This window comes from Pteropus alecto, unplaced genomic scaffold (genome assembly GCF_000325575.1).
Source record: "Pteropus alecto unplaced genomic scaffold, ASM32557v1 scaffold86, whole genome shotgun sequence".
Taxonomy (NCBI): domain Eukaryota; kingdom Metazoa; phylum Chordata; class Mammalia; order Chiroptera; family Pteropodidae; genus Pteropus; species Pteropus alecto.
Genome location: NW_006442109.1, coordinates 21,877,283 through 21,896,200, shown reverse-complemented (window position 1 = coordinate 21,896,200; position 18,918 = coordinate 21,877,283). Strand labels below are relative to the sequence as shown.

The following is an 18,918-nucleotide window of genomic DNA, read 5'->3' as shown; positions in this document are numbered from 1 at the left end:
TTCTTGTTATTTCTTTTTGAAAAAGAACTATTTTCAAGAAAAATTTTAAGGAGTAACATTGTTTCACATTTTAAAAATCTCTTTAACATCTGACTTAGTAGAAGACAGCTGGATTCCAATATCTACTTCTGCATTTTTTTTGTTGTGATATTTTTCGAAGTATACATATATTTATATATTGAAGTACATAACGAAAATCCAGTACCAAACAGATAGGTAGTTGGAAAAGGAATATTTTAATAGCCTTTTCATATAATTGTGAATATTCTTTTGTTCGTTTGTTTGTTTGATTTGTTTTTATAAAGTATGTGCTGTTTCATGATACTTGTCAATTGTGGTAAAATATACATAGCATAAAACTGACCATTTTAACCATTTTTAAGTGTACAGTTTAGCAGCATTAAAGATATTTGCATGTTTGTGTAACCATTGCCACCATCCATCTCAAGAACTTTCTCACCTTCCCAAACTGAAACTTTGTCCCTATTGAATCTTGACTCTCCATATGTGAATATTCTCTGATATTGCATAAAAACCGCAGAAGTTGTTGTTTCTTAATAGTGGGTAGCATGTGGAACCTGAAACCATATCACTGTACTTTGTGTACTCTGTTACATTAAAATCCATTGGTCTGTCACATTTTTCAAAAATCCATATATAATTTTTATAATTTATTCTCATTTTTTAAAGTTTTATTATTTTATTAAATTTATTGATTAATAAAATTATATAGGTTTCAAGTAAACAATTCTATAATACATCATCCTTGTATTGCATTGTGTGTTTACCACCCAAAGTTAAATTTCCTTTTGTCACCATATATTTGACCCCTTACACTCTGATCTACCTCCCCACCTTCCCCTTCCCTCTGTAACCACTAAACTGTTGTCCATGTCCATGAATCTGTTTGTATTACTGTTTGCTGCTTTCAGATTTACATCCCACATATAAGTGAAATCATATGGTTCTCAACTTTTTATGACTTATTTCACTTAGCATGATAATCTTAAGATCCATCCATGTTCTTGCAAATGGTAGTATTTCCTCTTTTCTTACGGCCGAGTAATATTCCATTGTATATATATGCCACAGCTTCTTTATCCAATCATCTATCAAAGAACATTTTGGTTGTTTCCATGTCTTGGCCACTTTGAATAATGCTGCTATGAACATAAAGGTGCATATATCTTTATAGATAAATGTTTTAAAATTTGGGGGTAAATACCTAGAGATGTGATTGCTGGGTCATATGTTAACTCTATTCTTAATTTTTTGAGGAACTGTTTTCCATAGTGGCTGTACCAATTTGAATTCTACCAAACATGTAAAAAAGAATAAATACCAATTTTACGCTAACTCTATTAGAAAAGAGAAGAAACCTTATACTTATTACTAAAATGAGACAAAATTTCAGATAAAAGTTGGGCAATTTCTTAAAATGCTATACATACACCTACCATACTACCCAGCCATTCCACTAGTAGATGTTTACCAAAGAGAAGTGAAATCTTATGTCCAAAATCTCATATATGAATGTTCACAGCAGTTTTATTTATAACAACTAAAAACTGGAAACACTGCAAATATTCACCAACAGGTGAATGAGTAAACAAATTGTGATATATTTTTACTATGGACTACTATTCAACAATTCAAGGGAACAAACTGTTAATACATGCTAACAATCTAGAATGAATGAATTCCCAAATAATTATGTGGAGTGAAAACAGGTAGACATTTTCATAATATTGGGTAAGAAAGTCCTGACAAACATGCCTCAAAACTGGAACCAAAGAAAACATCATTTAAATTTACTAAAAAAAAGAAATTTGACTTATCTATTGGTAAAACATTATTAACCAGTTAGCAAGATAGTTAAAAAGTAAGAATATATGAAAAGATACTAAAAATCAATATAAGAATATAATAGTAGGCAAAATGGGAAAAGGATTTAAGCACATATCACTTTTACAATGAAAAACTAAAAGTGAAGCAATATCCAAACTACTGTAATGCCAATCTACTAACCAAATGTTAAGACCCTCACCAAAGGTCTAATAATAAACCATTAGAAAATTCTGACAAATAAATAACTTAGCACACTTGAGTTAGGCTATCTTTCATTCTGCAGTTTAAAATAAATTTACTTACTATTTGTTATACGTTCTTGACTTCTTGCAATCCTGCTCTGTATAGATTTTAAAGGTGCTTTTTTGGTACCATGTATGGTTGTAGTGGAGAGTTCTTTCAGTTTCCAATGGGTCCAAAAGCCTTTTTGAGGTCTTAAACCTGTTAAAAGAAAATTTACACTTAACCAAATAAATTAGGATTTTGAAAATATCTTTTTAATTCATCAAAGCATTTTTACCAGTATTGTAGATTTCATTCTTACAACAGTCTTGTAAGAATTGTCATTCTCAAGTTTCAATACAGGAACTTCTATACAGAAAAGTTAATCTTATTATATAAAACAGTGAATTAGAAAAGAGCTAAAACTTGGTGTTCAGGTAGCTTTGGATCAAAATGGCTTAGGTAAACACTGTGTTCTTCTCCCCCGATGACCACAATGAAATTACAACTAAACTACCAAACAATCATCATTGAGAATCACCTGAAGTCTAGCTGAACAAAAGTCCTATAATAATGTCATACAGAAGAAGTCCCTTTGAGACTGATAGGAGGAGCAAAGATGTGGAATGGGGCTGGTCCGACACTCACGTGTGGCAGGTGAGATTCAGAAGAGATATCTTAGCTGTGGAAGTCCCTCCTGGAGGAGCAAGTGGTCCCAGCCTACATCAGTCTCCTCAGCCCAAAGTTCTAGTACTGGGAAGAAAATATGCCATAGCTTCTGGCTGTTAAAATACCATCTAACTTTACAAAACTCAACGGTAGTAGAAGGAAGAAATAATAATGATCAGAGCAGAAATAAATGAAAAAAAAAAGAACAATAGAAAAGATTGATTAAACTAAGAGCTGGTTCTTTGAAAAGGTAAGCAAAATAGATAAACTTCTAGCTACACTAAGCAAGAAGAAAGTGAGAGGGCTCAAATAAATAAAATCAGAAATGAAAAAGGAGAAGTTACAACTGATACCACAGAAATACAAAGGATCATAAGAAAATACTATGAACAATTTTACACCAATTATACATAAACTTAGAAGAAATAAATACCTAGAAACATGCAATCTTCTAAGACTAAATCATGAAAAATTAGAAAATTATAGGCCAATATCTTTGATAAACATAGATGCAAAAATTCTCAACAAAATATTAGCAATCCAAATTTAAGAATACATTAAAAGAATCATATACCATGATCAAGTGGATTTATTCCAGGGATGAAAGGATGGTTCAACACCTGCAAATCAATGTGATACATCACATTAACCAAATGAAGAATCAAAATCATATAATCATCTTCATAGATGCAGAGAAAACATTTGATAAAATTCAACACCCATTTATTTATGATAAAAACTTTCAACAAAGTGCGTATAGAGGGAATGTACCTCAACATAATAAAGACCACATATGACAAACACAAAATGATGAAAAGTTGAAAGCTTTTCTTCTAATATCAGGAGCAAGACAAGGATGCCCACTATTACCACTTTTATTTACTATAGTATTGGAAGTCCTAGCTAGAGCAATTAGGCAAGAAAAAGAGATAAAAAGCATACAAATTGGAAAGAAGTAAAACTGTCACTATTTGCTGATGAAATGATACTTAATATAGGAACCCAGTACAGTAAAGTTGTAGAATACAAAACCAATATACAGAAGTCTGGTATTTCCCCCTCCTTAAAATATGAAAAATAACCAAAGTACCCATCGATAGATGATTGGATAAAGAAGATGGAGTATATATATATATATATATATTCCATTGTATAAATATACAATGGAATATTACTCAGCCATAAGAAAAGATGAAACTGCCATTTGCAACATCATGCGTAAATCTTGACATTATCATGCTAAGCAAAATAAGTCCAACAGAGGAAGTTGAGAACCATATGATTTCACTTATATGTGGGATATAAAATTGAAGGCAACAAACGAACAAGACAAACAAAAACTCATAGACCCAGGTGACAGTTTACTGGTTATCAGGGGGAAGATGAGAGGTGGTAAGGGTAAAGGGGGATCAAATAAATGGTGATGAAAGGAGATTTGACTTTGGGTGGTGAACACACACGATACAATGCACATATGATATATTATTGAATTGTACACTTGAAACCTATATAATTTTATTAACCAATGTCATCTCAGTAAATCTAATAATAACAAAACAAAATGAAACACTTTCTTACAGAAATGGTTTGGTTAGTAAGAACCGACACAAAAGTTTCAAAAATCAGTGAAAATTTAGACCAAAAGATTTATAAGGAGCACTACTTGAAAACTGTCAATAGCTTTGTGTAGTTCATAATAGCATTATAGTCTTAGAAAAAAAATCTTGGAAGGTCATTCCAGGAATATGCAAATATATATTTGATTTAAACCTAAGTAACTAAATCTCTAACTAAATAGGATAGAATCTTATTTCCCTTTAGTCTTTCAGTTCTATCACTCCCACCTACGATCACCTCATGATACAAAAAAAAATTCCTTTAACTGATTATGTGTTCTACTAGAAACTCAACTAGCTCTAGAATTCACTCGATATTATTAGTTATGTCAGTACTGTTCTAAAAGCAACTTAAAATATTTATCTTCCATAAAATGTATATGGTATGACTTTATTTGTGTCAATTCAATTTTGGCAATCATTTCACTGCCTATAAAATTATTTGGCTTCTAAAGTTCATAAACTGATTAATTTTAGTATGATAAAAATTTCAGAAAAAATAAATAAAACATAGGAATCAATATGGCATGTTTTATAAGCCAAAGAACTACTAATTTTTTGACTGGAGCAAATGAAATCCAAAAATTTTAGGTACCAAAATGATGCTCAATATTTAAACGACAATCATACCTGACAACCAAAGAAAAATATTATTCCCTAGATCTTCTTTAAATTCATCATTAAAGAGATTACTGGATTCTGGAAATGCTTCCTGGAATGTTGCATAGATAGCTTGTGCCAAACAATCAGGATACATCTGCCAAAAATAGTCATATTAGAATAATTTCATATTTCATATAATGTATCTCAACTACCAAAGAAATTATTAAGTTTGTAAAATATACATGTCCCTTTTTTGTTATAGCTTTCTTTAGGCCATTTATTATCTCTTTATATCTCTAATTGAGGAATATAAAGAAGAGTTGAAAATACTAGTCGGTTTGGCTATTTGTTATCATTTGGGGAAAAAAATTAATTTGGATAAAAGATGAAGTTAATGATTAAGATAAAGTTTGATATTATGTATTTATTTTATTTGATCTTACTATTGTTATCCTGTTTTATAAATTGATGTATACAGGCCATTATAATAAAAAGTATATGTAAATATAATTGACACATAACTGTGTAATTTTAATGTGTTCAATGAGTTGATTTGATACATTTATATACTGCAATGTGGTTACCATTGTAGCCTTAGTTAACACTTCTATTATGTCACATAATTATCATTTTTTTCATGGTGAGAATATAAAGCATATTTTTAAATAATTGAAGCCTGTTTATGTGAGTTAATATATTGTAATAACTATTGTATTATTTACATATTAAAATCATGATAATGTATCAACAAGTATATTGTTCTACCAGTATTCTATTAGTAAAATCCCTAGACTACTAAATTCCTCTCAGGGAGTGACTAAACATAGAATGATACCATATTTTTATATTAAAGATTAAAAATATTTATTAACTATTTTGGTACTTTGCATTCAGATAAGTATTTACAATCACACATTTACCCTTAATAATGTAAATTTTAGGATCAAAAAGGCCCTTTAATGGTTATTGTCCTAATTCCTGGAACCTGTAAACTTAGCACAAGAGATTTGCAGATATCACTAAGTTAAGGATCTTGAAATGGGGAGACTATCTCGAATTATCCAGTGGGCCTTAAATGTAATAGAAAGTGTTCTTATAAGAGGAGTGCTGAAGAAAATTTTATTATAGAAGAGGAGAAGGAAATGCGATGGCAGAAGCAGAGATTGGAGTGATGTGACTAGAAGCCAAGGAATGTTGGCAGCCATCAGAAGCTAGAAGAGGCAAGGAATGGATTCTCCCCTGGGAGCTCCTAAAGGAACTAGCTTTGTTGATACCTTGATTTTAGCCCCATAAGACTCATTTTGGACTTTCTGGCCAATCTAACTGTAAGACGATTGATTTCTGTTGTTTTAAGCTGCTAAATTTGTGATAATTTGTAATAGCAGCAATAGGAAAGTAACACAGTCACCTCGTCCAGTGGTGCTCAAATTTGCTGGTTATTGATAGTATTCTTAGAAGAGCTCTATGATTTTCTTTCTTTTGGGGCAAGGGAAGAGTGAGAGACTGCTCTAATATATTGATGTATTTAATTTTATTGAATGAACCATGATTATTTGATGACCAGAAACAATCACACATTTTATTTGTGGTACATAAAATCATACTAATGATTAAAAGTAAAATATTGAAAAAAGATGAATGAGGGGAACTTCTAAAAATTTTCTCTGAATACCTCACCTTCAGGAGATGATAGGAGAAAAAGAGATCAAGTGTCAAACTGCGTTGGGAAAATTTTAAAGGAATATTGTTGTATGATATTGGAAGAGAGGGAAGTAAAAGCCATACTAAATATTTAAGTGAGATAAATCCGATGTGCCAATAGTAACAAAACCCTCACCTATTTGAATGAATTAAAAATAATGAAAATTGGTCAATGAGTGATGAGGCTTCACTTCCACTTAAATAGCTCTGTAGAGGATAGACCTGTAGGGAGGTTGCCTGGTTCTCAAACATATAAACTAGGAGAGGGAACATTAAAAGAAGACTGAACACAGGTCAAAGGGTCAAATCACTAAGGTGTATAACTTGTTTGTTCTCAAAAGAAGATTGAATTTTGATTAAACAACTTGTAATTTCTTTTTAGAAAAAGCCACTGAAAATAGGGACACAGAAAATATTATGATTTTTCTCAAATCGAGTCATGATTTGAGAAAAGTCATAAATACAACATCTATCAAAAGGCACATCCATTCCAGGAAAGAACATAAATGTAGGACTAGAAATTGGGGAATGGGGGAAATGTAATGGTGCCAGTATTCCACATGAAATGGGATACTTATCGTTAAGAGCCCCATGTTAAAGTGAAAGCATGCTTCATTTCCTTAAACCATGCAGGTAGGCCAGACACACTTACCACAAAAGATAGACTGAGTAAAAGATTATAGATAGGAGAAACAGATGTTTTTTTCATCTCTGGGCAATTTAATTACCAAAAATCCTAACCATTAACTAATTTTTTTTTCTGTAAATAAGAAAAAAAATTAATATTAGCTGAGAAAACTCTAGTCTATCTTTGAAAATATTATTGTTCTACAAAACAATTTATGAATGATAAATCTGATCAAACTCTTCATCTGATATACAATCAGCTGTGGAACTGAGAGACTGAATGTCTTGACATGATCCCCCAGGTAATTAGCAGATTCCAGACACAAAGCCAAATCTCATTTCCAATTCACTACTGACTTCCTTCTACAACTGGTATGTATATGTTTGTAAGTAAGATAGTTCAAGGTGGAACATAAATATTTGGCAATTTAGGTTTGCTTATGTTTTTGTTGTGAAGGATGTTTATTTTTATTTTAGGTTTGTTTTATCCATGGAAACCTCTACTGACTCCAAAATACTTACATATTTCTGATTTAAAGATGCAACATAATAAAGTATTTGAATGTGGATTCTGCTTTGAAATACTAGATGTTTAAATTGAAAAATGTCCAATGACATTTCTACACATCTTCATTTCATATTATTTAAGAACATAAATTATTTTAGTCAGCCTTATTCATTAGTTAATATAACAACACAAAAGTAAAACAAATATTTGATTCACAAATTTGTCCATTATTCTTTACTATAATAGGCACTTAGATAGGCCTTAGGCATAACATAAACTTTTCAAGTCTTCTTATATCAAAAGATACAGTATAAAGAAAATTTATAAATAATTTTTGAGATAAATATAAAAAAAGATATACAGAGAATGAGTCAATATTTTTCAAATTATTAATATGCAAACAAATACCTATAGCACACTAAGGATATTCTGTAAGATTTTTAGTGAAGGAATATAGTAGTCTAGAATGGGGGGCATAACTTTGAAAATATTATCAATACTTGCTTTATTTCAGGACATTTTGCTTTCGAAGTAACAAAATATGTTCTCATCTGTGTTTAAATAAAATAAATATTTTTCTATTTCAACAGCTCTAAAAATAATTAGCATAACCAGTTAATTTCTATCTTTACCTGAAAGAATGCATCTTTTCGACTTAGAGGTATGCTCATGAAAAGTGTCACATAACTTTCTGAAATTCTATCAAACAAGGAATCTTGATTTTGTTTGTCAGGCTTAAAAATAAAAAACGTATGGAATTATCATTAATATTACAATTTAAAATTAAAATTTGTTTCCATAATGTCAGTAATTTTGTCTATTCTTACGAGCAGATCAGTCGTTACAGTGAAATGAGTATGGGTTTTGGCATCAGGCAGACCTGAATTTGAATGTTGGCTCTGTTATTTCATTAGCTGCATTACCCTGTACAAGTTAATTAAGTCCTAGTTTCCTCATATGCTAAATGTTGATAATATATACATATCTTAAGATAGAACAGGGATATAATTAAATTAAATAAGAACAAGGATCATGTTTTGTCTGACTGTAATTCAAGCTCTCAGTGCAGTGCCTGGCACATAGAAAACACAAAAATGTTTGATGAATTAATGAAGGTTCTTGCATAGTATTTGGCATGCAGAAGTCAGTCAATGACTTAGTTACCTTCTGTTGTTCTATAACCATTCTAATTCTTTCATTATCAGTAACTCAGTACGAAATTAAAGGAATTACTGGGATGAAACAGCCATAGACAGAACTAATAAAATTGTGACATGATAGCTAAACTGAAAGCAATGTACGTTGCGAGAAGAAATCTATAGATAATAATGACAATATTACAGTAAAGTCCTAATGTAGCACCCTGAATTATTGCTCTATTAAGCAAAAGAGAGATGAATTAGTCAAAATCATGAATTAAGCAATAAAGATGAATTAAAGAGCCAAATTCATGTATAATGTCAATTGTAGAAGCACATTGGCATTAATAAATTTTGATAAGAAACACCAAAAATTACCAAATTTAGTGGTAGTCTTCTATGAAATTATCAAGCCAAATGAGCTGAGATTTATAAATGCATAGGATCTTAGACCTAAAATGGAAGTTAGATATTACCTACATTCAGTCCCTCTATTCTAGTGATCGCACTGGTACTCAGAAAGATTAAGAGGATTATTCAAGGTTATATAGTTAAGTAAATGAGAGCCAGACTAGGTCTTCTCACTCCCAATACAGCTCTTACACTTGTGTAAAAGGTTTATGGGAGGAAATAATAGCAAAAAATAATAATGATAATGTTAATAGTTAGCAGTTCTTGATCACTTGTTTAATAGGCAGTGGTTCTAAGATATAAGGTTGTGTGTGAATTAAATGAGAATTTATATTTTTTTTCTTTTTTTTTTTACTTGTCAAAAAGTTAGAATGCTTCAATTGCACAATCTATACTTAACAGGTCTGAAGAAAAAAAATTTACCCAAACAGAAAGTTCCAGAATATGTCTTTGAGTAATACAAAACAACCTAGTGTCCACATCATATATATCTCCATAGGAGACGCAGTAGCAAAATGGTATGGTCATTTTTGTAAATGTTTTGGTATGCTTGAAAAGAAAATGTATCCTGCAGCTGTTGGGTATTCGGGTTACTGACATATTCATTAGATCAACCTATTTAACATATGTTAAATCATACTCGCATTCCAGGAATAAATCTCACTGGTCAGAGAGTATAATCTTTTCAACACGCTGCTAAATTTGGTTTGCTAGTATTTTGTTGAGGATTTTTGCATCAATATTAATCATAGAGGATATTTGTCTATAGATTTTTTGTTTCCTGTAGTATGCTTTGGTGTCTGGGTAATGCTTGCCTCATTAAATGAGCTAGAAAATGTTCACTCCTCTTCAGGTTTTGGAAGAGTTTGAAAAGAACATCGTGTTCTATTACAATAATAACAATAATAATAAAATAGATGTATTCATTGAACACTTACTGCATTCCCAGTTCCATGCAAACAAGCAACTTTACATGCATTTTCTCATTTAACACCCCCATTAAATTTCTAAGGTAAGCAATTTTAAAAATGTTATCAGTGACTTAGAGAAGTAAATAACTATTCAAGGTCACATCAATTACTAACTGGAAAAACTTGTTTTAACTCTATTATACTGAATCTCAATCCCATATTACATTTATATAGCATTTTACTAGGTGTCTTCTTATTCATGTCATTTTTAATACACACAATAACCCTTGGAAAACAACACTTAGAAACAAGCAGAGTATATGTTATTTTCTATCTTTGTTTTATTTTTTAGAGATGAGGTAAGAGAAGATAAGAGAGATTTTTTTTTTATTTGTTTGTTTGTTTTGATTAGTCCAAAGTTTCACACTAAATACTGGGAAAACAAGATCTAAATTTTAGTATTCTGGGTTCAAGTACATCAGTTTTTTCTACTAGATCAAGCTATCAGTAAATCATAGACAATAAAGAAAGAAAATTTGCTTTTATATTAATCATATAACAATTATTGAAATAAGTTTTAGAGTTAGCATGCTGAAACATGCTCTAGTATTCTAGAGTATGATTATATATTTTTCATATTATACTATTGGTAATTAAATTGTATAAGTGGCTTATGGTTTTATTATATTCCAGTTGTAAAATCATTATTATTTATTTTTCATTAAGTGGGCTACAAAGTACATAGAATTCATGTGTTTTGTATTCATCTGAAAATGTAGCACACCTTGAAATAGGAGCATACCTAACTAAACTAAAATGTTCAAGGAGTGGCTCTATTTCCACACAATGCTGGTAAAAATGTGTGGGTGTCCCACCACATTATTTGATGGATTTAGGGATCTAAGAGGTCATGTTATTTATATAGTTCACTGGCTTCTATATATGTATATATAATATATACATATATCAAACAATGAACCCTCTTAGAAATAAATTCATAGATGAAATGCAATGAACAAGACCGATGAAAGAGGAACTATTCTGTTTAATTCAAGGAAAGGTTGCTTCAATTTGATCTGGATCCCCTAATTGTCCCTTAGAATACTAGCAGGACACTGATTCAGCTGAATCACATATCGCTCTTCAAAAGACATCAAAAAGAGTAAATTAAACTGGAAATTCTATTACATTATGATATTTTTAAATGATTACATTTTAATTTCAGAAAGCCAGTAGTGTCAAGAGAATAGTTTAAAGATAAAAAAATTCTATTTCCTTGTTATTCCAAGAATAATCTTATAAATCCTAAAAATGTAGGGGGCATTAATATTTTTGTGTCAAGTCTATGTTTATTCAGAATAATAAAATACTATTATAGCTTGATATAGTCACTAGAAATTTTACTAAGTTATTTCCTTCAAAAACTTGTTATATATAAACGTAACAAATTTAAGTGGGAAAGCAAGGTTTCTCTCTGTTATCCTGGAAAAACATAAATTTAAGATCCAGATCTAGAAAAATATATAAGGTAATAAAACTCCCCTGATTTCATAAATTTCCCTAGGTACCTTTGCAGAATTGATATACCACTTTCTATGCCTCACTCCTAACAATATCAGAAATATAGGAAAGATACTTTTACCTAGAATTACATTAATTATCCTAACACAAAGCACTATCTGAATGGTTTGTATGTAAAATTCATAACACCCATTCCTTCATGGTATGAAATTTCTATGAGGATTCATAAGCAGTTTTCTGTGGGTAATTTGAGCTGGGGAAAGGTGTAGAGTTGAGTCATTTTCAGGCTGTAGAGGTGTAGAGTTGAGTCATTTTCAGGCTTTCTTGATGGGGTGGCACACCTTAATGCTTAGACTGTGATCTCCTAGGTTGCTCTATTTTCCATTCTTTCAGCTCCAGAGGCTACACAGCAGTCATTGGTATTCATCACTTTTTCCAGGCTTACATATTCTCTAACATAAGATTCATGTGCTGCTTATTTCCTTTCTCTTACTGTTTCCAAGATAACCACATCTTTCTCTTTTAAGTCCTAATCAGTCTTTACCTTTTTGAATCAAGTGAGGACCCTCTTTCCATCTGATCTGTAGACTGTTTTCTAAATGAAAACCTTCAATGTCACTAATTTGCAGTAAGTTTTCTGTTTATCATCAGCACATTATAGTATCGAGTGAAGCTACAACTTTATTATTCACTACAATGTTTGATTTCACTATTCTTTTTCTGATTAATGAAGACCGGGGTTCTTCAAAATCATATTAAAGTCAACTCTTCTGAAAGAACTCTAGATTTCGAATAGGATTTCTAACGTGGGGAATACTAAAAAACCAAGCTCCGTGAAAGGATCCAGAATAATATTTTTTGCACCAGTGCTACGTCTAGCAAAGAATAAATTACGCTGCAAATCAACCTAAAAAAAGTTTGAAACATATCATTATACCTTAAATTTATAGAGAAACCACCACCAAAAGGCATCATGCAAAAGAGCAATAGAGGCTTCTGAGAGAAAATGCGTCTTCCAGATTTTGAAAATTTTTTCCTATGGAAAAAAAAACAAACAAATAGAGATAAAAAAATTACATTATAAAATACATAATTCATGTGCATGTAATTAATGTAAATAGGCTTTATAAAGAGTATATGTTCAATAGTTATAGATTAGCACTATTCAACAGAAATTTAATATGGAGCCAATATACATAATATTAAATTTTCTAGTAGCCACGTTAAAAAGTAAAAGATAAAAGGTGAAATTAATTTTAATGACACTTAGCCAAATATATTTAAAAGATTATCATTTCTACATATAATTGTTGTAAAAATTATTAATAAAATATTTTACATTCTTTTTTGGTACTAGGTCTTTGAAATATAGTGTATAATTAATAGAACATCTCAATTTGAACAGTAAATTTTCATCATAAATACTATGTAAGTATTTAGACTTCATAAAATACATGGTTGTAATTTTATTTCAACCATAATCAAAATTTTTCAATAACTAAATCAAATATTAGTTTTTGAATTTATATATAAATTAATTAAAATAAATAAAATTTAAAAATTCAACTAGGTCGCACTAGCCACATACATATGCTCAATAACTACATTTGGATAGTAGTAGAGATGATAGTGTAGGCTAGACCAAAGATAGCAAAAGTCCAAGATACATGCTACAATTTCCTTTATACTGAAGATATATCAATAATCATGGAATTCTATCCTAATGAAACCCATTATAACTCTAGACATATCGAGCCATAGTGTTTTCTTTAAGCAATTGAACAAAATTGACATATAAGGTTAAAACTATTTACTATGACTACTACAGACTATAAATTGTGGTTTAAATAAATCTTTTTATCTTATTCAATTAAGAGTTTTTAAATTCCAGATTCAGTAGAGCTCAAGAATTCTTTTAATGAAATACATAAGTATAAATTCCTTTTTCTCAAGTGCAAGTCTACATAAAAAGACATGGTGCAAACTTTTATACCAAGGTCATTTATCACATATTTTGAGGGACCACTTCTCTTTCACAGGCCACTTAGTATGAAGTACATAGGTAACAGCATCAACTTAGATTTAGTACTTCTTAATTACAGAGAACATATGTAAAGTACATAAAAAAAAAAAGAAAAAAGTCGAAAACTGAAATACAGAGGAGAAAGTCGAATACTGTTGTTTAAATGATTTGCAAATATGCTTTTTAGTATAAATTAATTGCGTGATTGCTTCTATTTTAAGTTTTGGTTATGTTTAGTATCACTAACGCTGCTTTTTCAAAACAATTCCAAATTCTTTAAAATATATTAATACTTAGTGAAAACAACTAAAAAGTTGAAATTAGCAAAAGAAAACCCAAAACTAGCTTAAAAAGTTAAATGGTTCTCCCCTTCCCACCCTCTACTCCCCTGTCCACTTTTGTGATACTTTTTTGATTCAAGTAAATGTAAACATACCTTAAAACTTATAGATTGTCTGACTTGGAACTAATATTGACTCTAGTTTGGACAAAATTATTTCTGATGTTGTTTTGAATTTCTATTTGGGTATATAAGTATGCTTGTGGTTGAGTTTTCTTCCATATCCATAATATAGGCCCTTTTCACTTGATTTAATTCAACAAAATTTTTACTGAGCATCATCTGTAGCCAAGGCTTTGTTCTGGGTGGTACAGGGAATAATACATACTTTCTTTCATTAAAAAACTTGATCTCTGATTATGTGTGCAGGAATGTGTTTGGATAGGATTAGGAGAATTCAATCAACTCAGTGAATTTCATACCTTCGAGCATGTAACAGAAGCCCTTTAACCTCTCTTTCCAAGTTTTGGATGTGTAAGTTCAGCCTCCTGGTAAATTATTGTAAGAATTTCTATAAAATAACCTTCCCTCCATTATTTTTATTTTTCTACACTTTCACTCTAATTTCATCATGTATTTATTTTAATGCCATTGCATTATACATGCTCTAGTAAGCCAATTTAAATTCTTTTTTGAAATCGGGTAGGGGTATTAACAAACAAAATACTGGGTATCTATATCAGATATGCATTTGATACACAAACTCATAATATCTTAACCCAGTTGCTGGTTGTATACACTCCTAACCATCCATATCTACTTCCAGTCCTCATTTTCCTATTTCTTTCAGTAATGCCAGCATCCTCCAAGTTAACCATACTAAAAATTTCTCATAGCTGTACTTCTATGCTTTGTTTATATGATTGCCTTGTGATATGTGTTAGGCGTATATGCATTGATCGTTAAAATGTAGTCCCATCTTAGAACTCAAATGTTAGAATTATAAAAAATATTATAGATGAGCTAGAATATCATTCATGAAATTGTTTTTGAAATAATTTGTATTAATTTTTATAACAATAAAATCTTTTCCCTGAGGCAACTTTGGAAAATACAGTTAGAGAAAGGAATAAATATGCTCATGACTCAGGCCTAACAACAATCTGCATCTGTAGTTTTTCTCTATAAAAATGGAACCAAGTGATTGTATTCAGCAGGCAGACTAAACCTTCCCTCTCACAAAAATCCTATAAAATATGAAAGAGAATTGAAAAACATTTGTATTAGCATGGAAAATAAAAGAGAGTGTCATTACTGAATCATTTTAGGTGAAAATGTCAATTGAGGTGCCCCGTGGTTTCCTACCTGAGGGGCAAACAGGAGATCCAAATAGGTCCATCACACTTTTCTTCTTGAAACACTGCATTTTCAATATACAGTACTAAAGAGATACACTCTCTTTCATCTTAAAGAGAGTGAAAAAAGGGCAAAAAATAATGGCTGGGACGGATTCATCCAGGTTTAATGGTTGATTATGTTACTTCTGATGAACCACAGAGGACGACAGTAGGAGGAAATGCAACATGGATTTCGTGTTGAGAAATAAAGAGCCACAGGAAGGCTGGGGGTGAGAGAAAGAAAAGAGGGCCTACTAGGGGCCAAGTACATCTCAGAGAACTGTCTGAAAGGAATCTGCCTGGGATTACAAGGAGCATTGTTTAAGTCCCTAGAAAATAGAAACTTTATTAGTTAACTACCTAACATACATATGGGTGGGAAATCAATACTAGTAACCACTCAACCCTCAGCCTACCTCTGGCATTCAAAGACCAATGATCTAGTTACCTTCCTATACCTGCAGGGTTTTTTTTATCAGTTGGCTACCCTATAGATATACTACTCAAAAACTGTCCATATACTTGGAGGCTGAATAGGTGGGGTTGTGGAGAAAAGCTCTCATAAGTTATTTTGGGGTCAAAATGAGCAGGCTAAAATGTCCCGAGCTGATAGAGCAGGAAGAGGGAGGCAGAAAATAGCTGCTATAGTCACATGCCAAGCCAATGCACACTAGCATCCTCAGACACCTGAGGCAGGAACACAGAGTCTAATACATTCTCTCTGGTGATCAGGGTGTACATCACTGGTCTTTCCTGCCAGACTTAATGCTCAAAGAACTAAATCTTGCTTAAACACCTAATTTGTCAGATTTTTTAAAAAAACGGTCTGATTTATTAAATCATACTCAAAATTTATAATACAATAAAAATGATATAATATTTACATACATCAAAGTTATGGGCTTTTAAAATAAAAAGATAAATTCGTTCAGCATCCAAATGTCTGGGTAATTGAGTGAGCTCATTTGTTTTGAATCCTGAGAAGTTGCAACCCTAGAAAGAGGAAATATCACATAATAATAATTACTTCACTTTTTTCAGTTCAGTAGTCTCATATGACTACAAAAGACAGATAAATGCTTAACTATTATTAATTAATTAATTATTTTACTTCTTTTTATGAAAATAAATGAAAAATATTCACTCTACCTAAGAAAAATCTTCAGATTTTCTGCTTCTCTGAAATTCAGAGCCCTGGCATATACACCGAGTCCAAAAGCAAAACAAAATTATATTTCAGAACTAATTTGATATAACTCAAATGATCAAGAATTTTAGCAAGACTATACATAAAGAAATGGACGAGGCAGAAACAGAAAACTTCTATACCTGTTCTTAACTTTCTCCTAGGGCCCCTATTTCTATTTATAGTTGCATCTACATTATTAAAAACATTCTTTTACCTCCATATAATACTTTGATATATGATTTCATAAAACAGAAAATTTAAATACCTCTACATTCTTCTTTGTCTCCATCTCATCTGAAAGCTGAAAAACATTTTAAATAAAATCATTAAAACTCTAAATTAAAGAATTTTTATAGTTGGTAAATTTGTTCAGTTAATGTGTGTGTGTGTGTGTGTGTGTGTGTGTGTGTGTGTGTGTGTCCTATTGAGGCCTAGAACGCTGTTTCTGTGTTAGATGCTAGAAATACAAAGACAGTCCTTCCCTCAAGTTAGTCATAATTCAAGAAGGGAATAAGATACATATACAATGTATAGGAAGATGCTGAAGTCAGCTATGATGCAAGTATAACAGCCTCAACTGACCCTAAGAAGAGTTCTAAAACTGAAGGAGTCCATTATAGTTGTCCTGTATTGAATTGAAATAGCCAGGCCTTTCTGCCTCCAACTTGATGAATCATTGGATATTGATGGTTCCTATAAGGGCATGTCCTCAGGAAGAGAAGTTCTCTGTAGATGAGGCAACACATAAAGGGGCTGACAGCTAAAAAGTGTTCCCTAATAGCCCTCTTAACAGCTAGGGTAACAGGTCATTCCTTGAAGGGGAATCTAAGTGGCACATCTCCGTGTTTACCATACTACTTTACACAGAGAATAAGTAGCCCTCTGAATACATTAATTTTTGATCATCTAGACATGTTTACTAATTTCCATATCCTCACTTCCTCCAGGAATAACTAATCTTACAGGCAAATTTTATACACACATTACACAATACATATATTATAGAGAAGATGACATAGAAAACAAATTTGAAAGGATAATAACAGATGGCTAACAGAAAGAGAATCACATTACTGGCATTTGAAAAAGTATGCAAAGGAATAAAAAAGAAAGATCATTTAGGGAAAGTGAGATCAATTATGATATGGGACAAGCACTACTACATATAAGATATAAATTATTAAATAACAAGAAGATGAAATGTATACATTGTCTTCAAATAACCTCTGTGATGTGAAAATGCCAACACTCTAATATTGTGTGTGAAGAAGAATATGAGTCCAGCTTTTTTAAAAACCCAGAGATAGAGTATGGAGAAACATGGCGGATTAAGAGACATCCTTAGATCTCTCCCCTAGAAACAACAATAAGCTGAACATCTAAAATTCAACAAAAAACACTCAAACTTCACACCAGTACATTTGAGCATAGGATGTGTACATAGAGCTACCACAGGAATGAGCTGGAGCTTGGAATTCAAGAAGTCAACAGAACACCCAATTATCTCAACCCAAAAAGGCCTTCACCAAGACACATTGTATTAAAATTATCAAAAATCAACAACAAAGACAGAATTCTCAGGGCAGCAAGGGAGAAGAAAACAGTATCTTATAAAGGAAAACTCATTAGATTATCGTCAGACTTCTCAGCACACATCTTTTAAGCCAGAAAAGAGTGGAATCACATATTCAAAATATTAAGTGAAAGGAACGTATAGCCTAGAATAATGTATCCAGCTAAGCTCTACTTTAGACATGAAGGAGAAATTAAGACATTTCCAGACATACAAAAATTGAAGGAATTCTCCACTATGAGGCCTGCACTACAGGAAATATGGAAAGGGGTCAGCTCACCTCAAACAAAATAACAACAACAAAAATTATACTTAAGAGTAAGGTGACTATCAGGCAAATAGAAGCAGAGAAGTGCATTATACGAACAGGGCATTATAAGCTTAAACAATAAGAAGAGAATTGCTATAGAAAGATAGTAATGAACTTTCAGCATCCATAGAGACAAATTGACATAACAATGACTGAAAAGGGGAGGATTCAAAGATCCAGATTCACAGAGGGGAATGGAGATAAGGTACGCACAGAATAAAATGGACGAATATATATATATATAACTATCCTTTACATACTCACAAGGGTAACCGCACACAGAAGATTCAGAACTGAAGTATATAACGTAAAACAAGAAGAACCAGAGGCAGGACCCACAAAAGCCAACCAGACTAAAGAAAGCAGAAAA

The 18,918-nt window shown here is 31.4% G+C and overlaps 1 protein-coding gene across 1 annotated transcript in view; it reads right to left on the bottom strand.

Moving 5' to 3' along the window:
• FAM227B (family with sequence similarity 227 member B) overlaps positions 1-18,918 on the bottom strand; it is a 141,607-nt gene that overhangs the window by 113,409 nt on the left and 9,280 nt on the right. Inside the window, exons 4-9 of the mRNA XM_015595950.2 lie at positions 16,931-16,966; positions 16,365-16,469; positions 12,714-12,812; positions 8,427-8,528; positions 4,986-5,112; positions 2,152-2,289 (exon numbers count right to left, since the gene is read on the bottom strand). Coding sequence (XP_015451436.1) covers positions 2,152-2,289; positions 4,986-5,112; positions 8,427-8,528; positions 12,714-12,812; positions 16,365-16,469; positions 16,931-16,966 — 607 coding nt within the window. The remainder of the gene's footprint in view (positions 1-2,151; positions 2,290-4,985; positions 5,113-8,426; positions 8,529-12,713; positions 12,813-16,364; positions 16,470-16,930; positions 16,967-18,918) is intronic.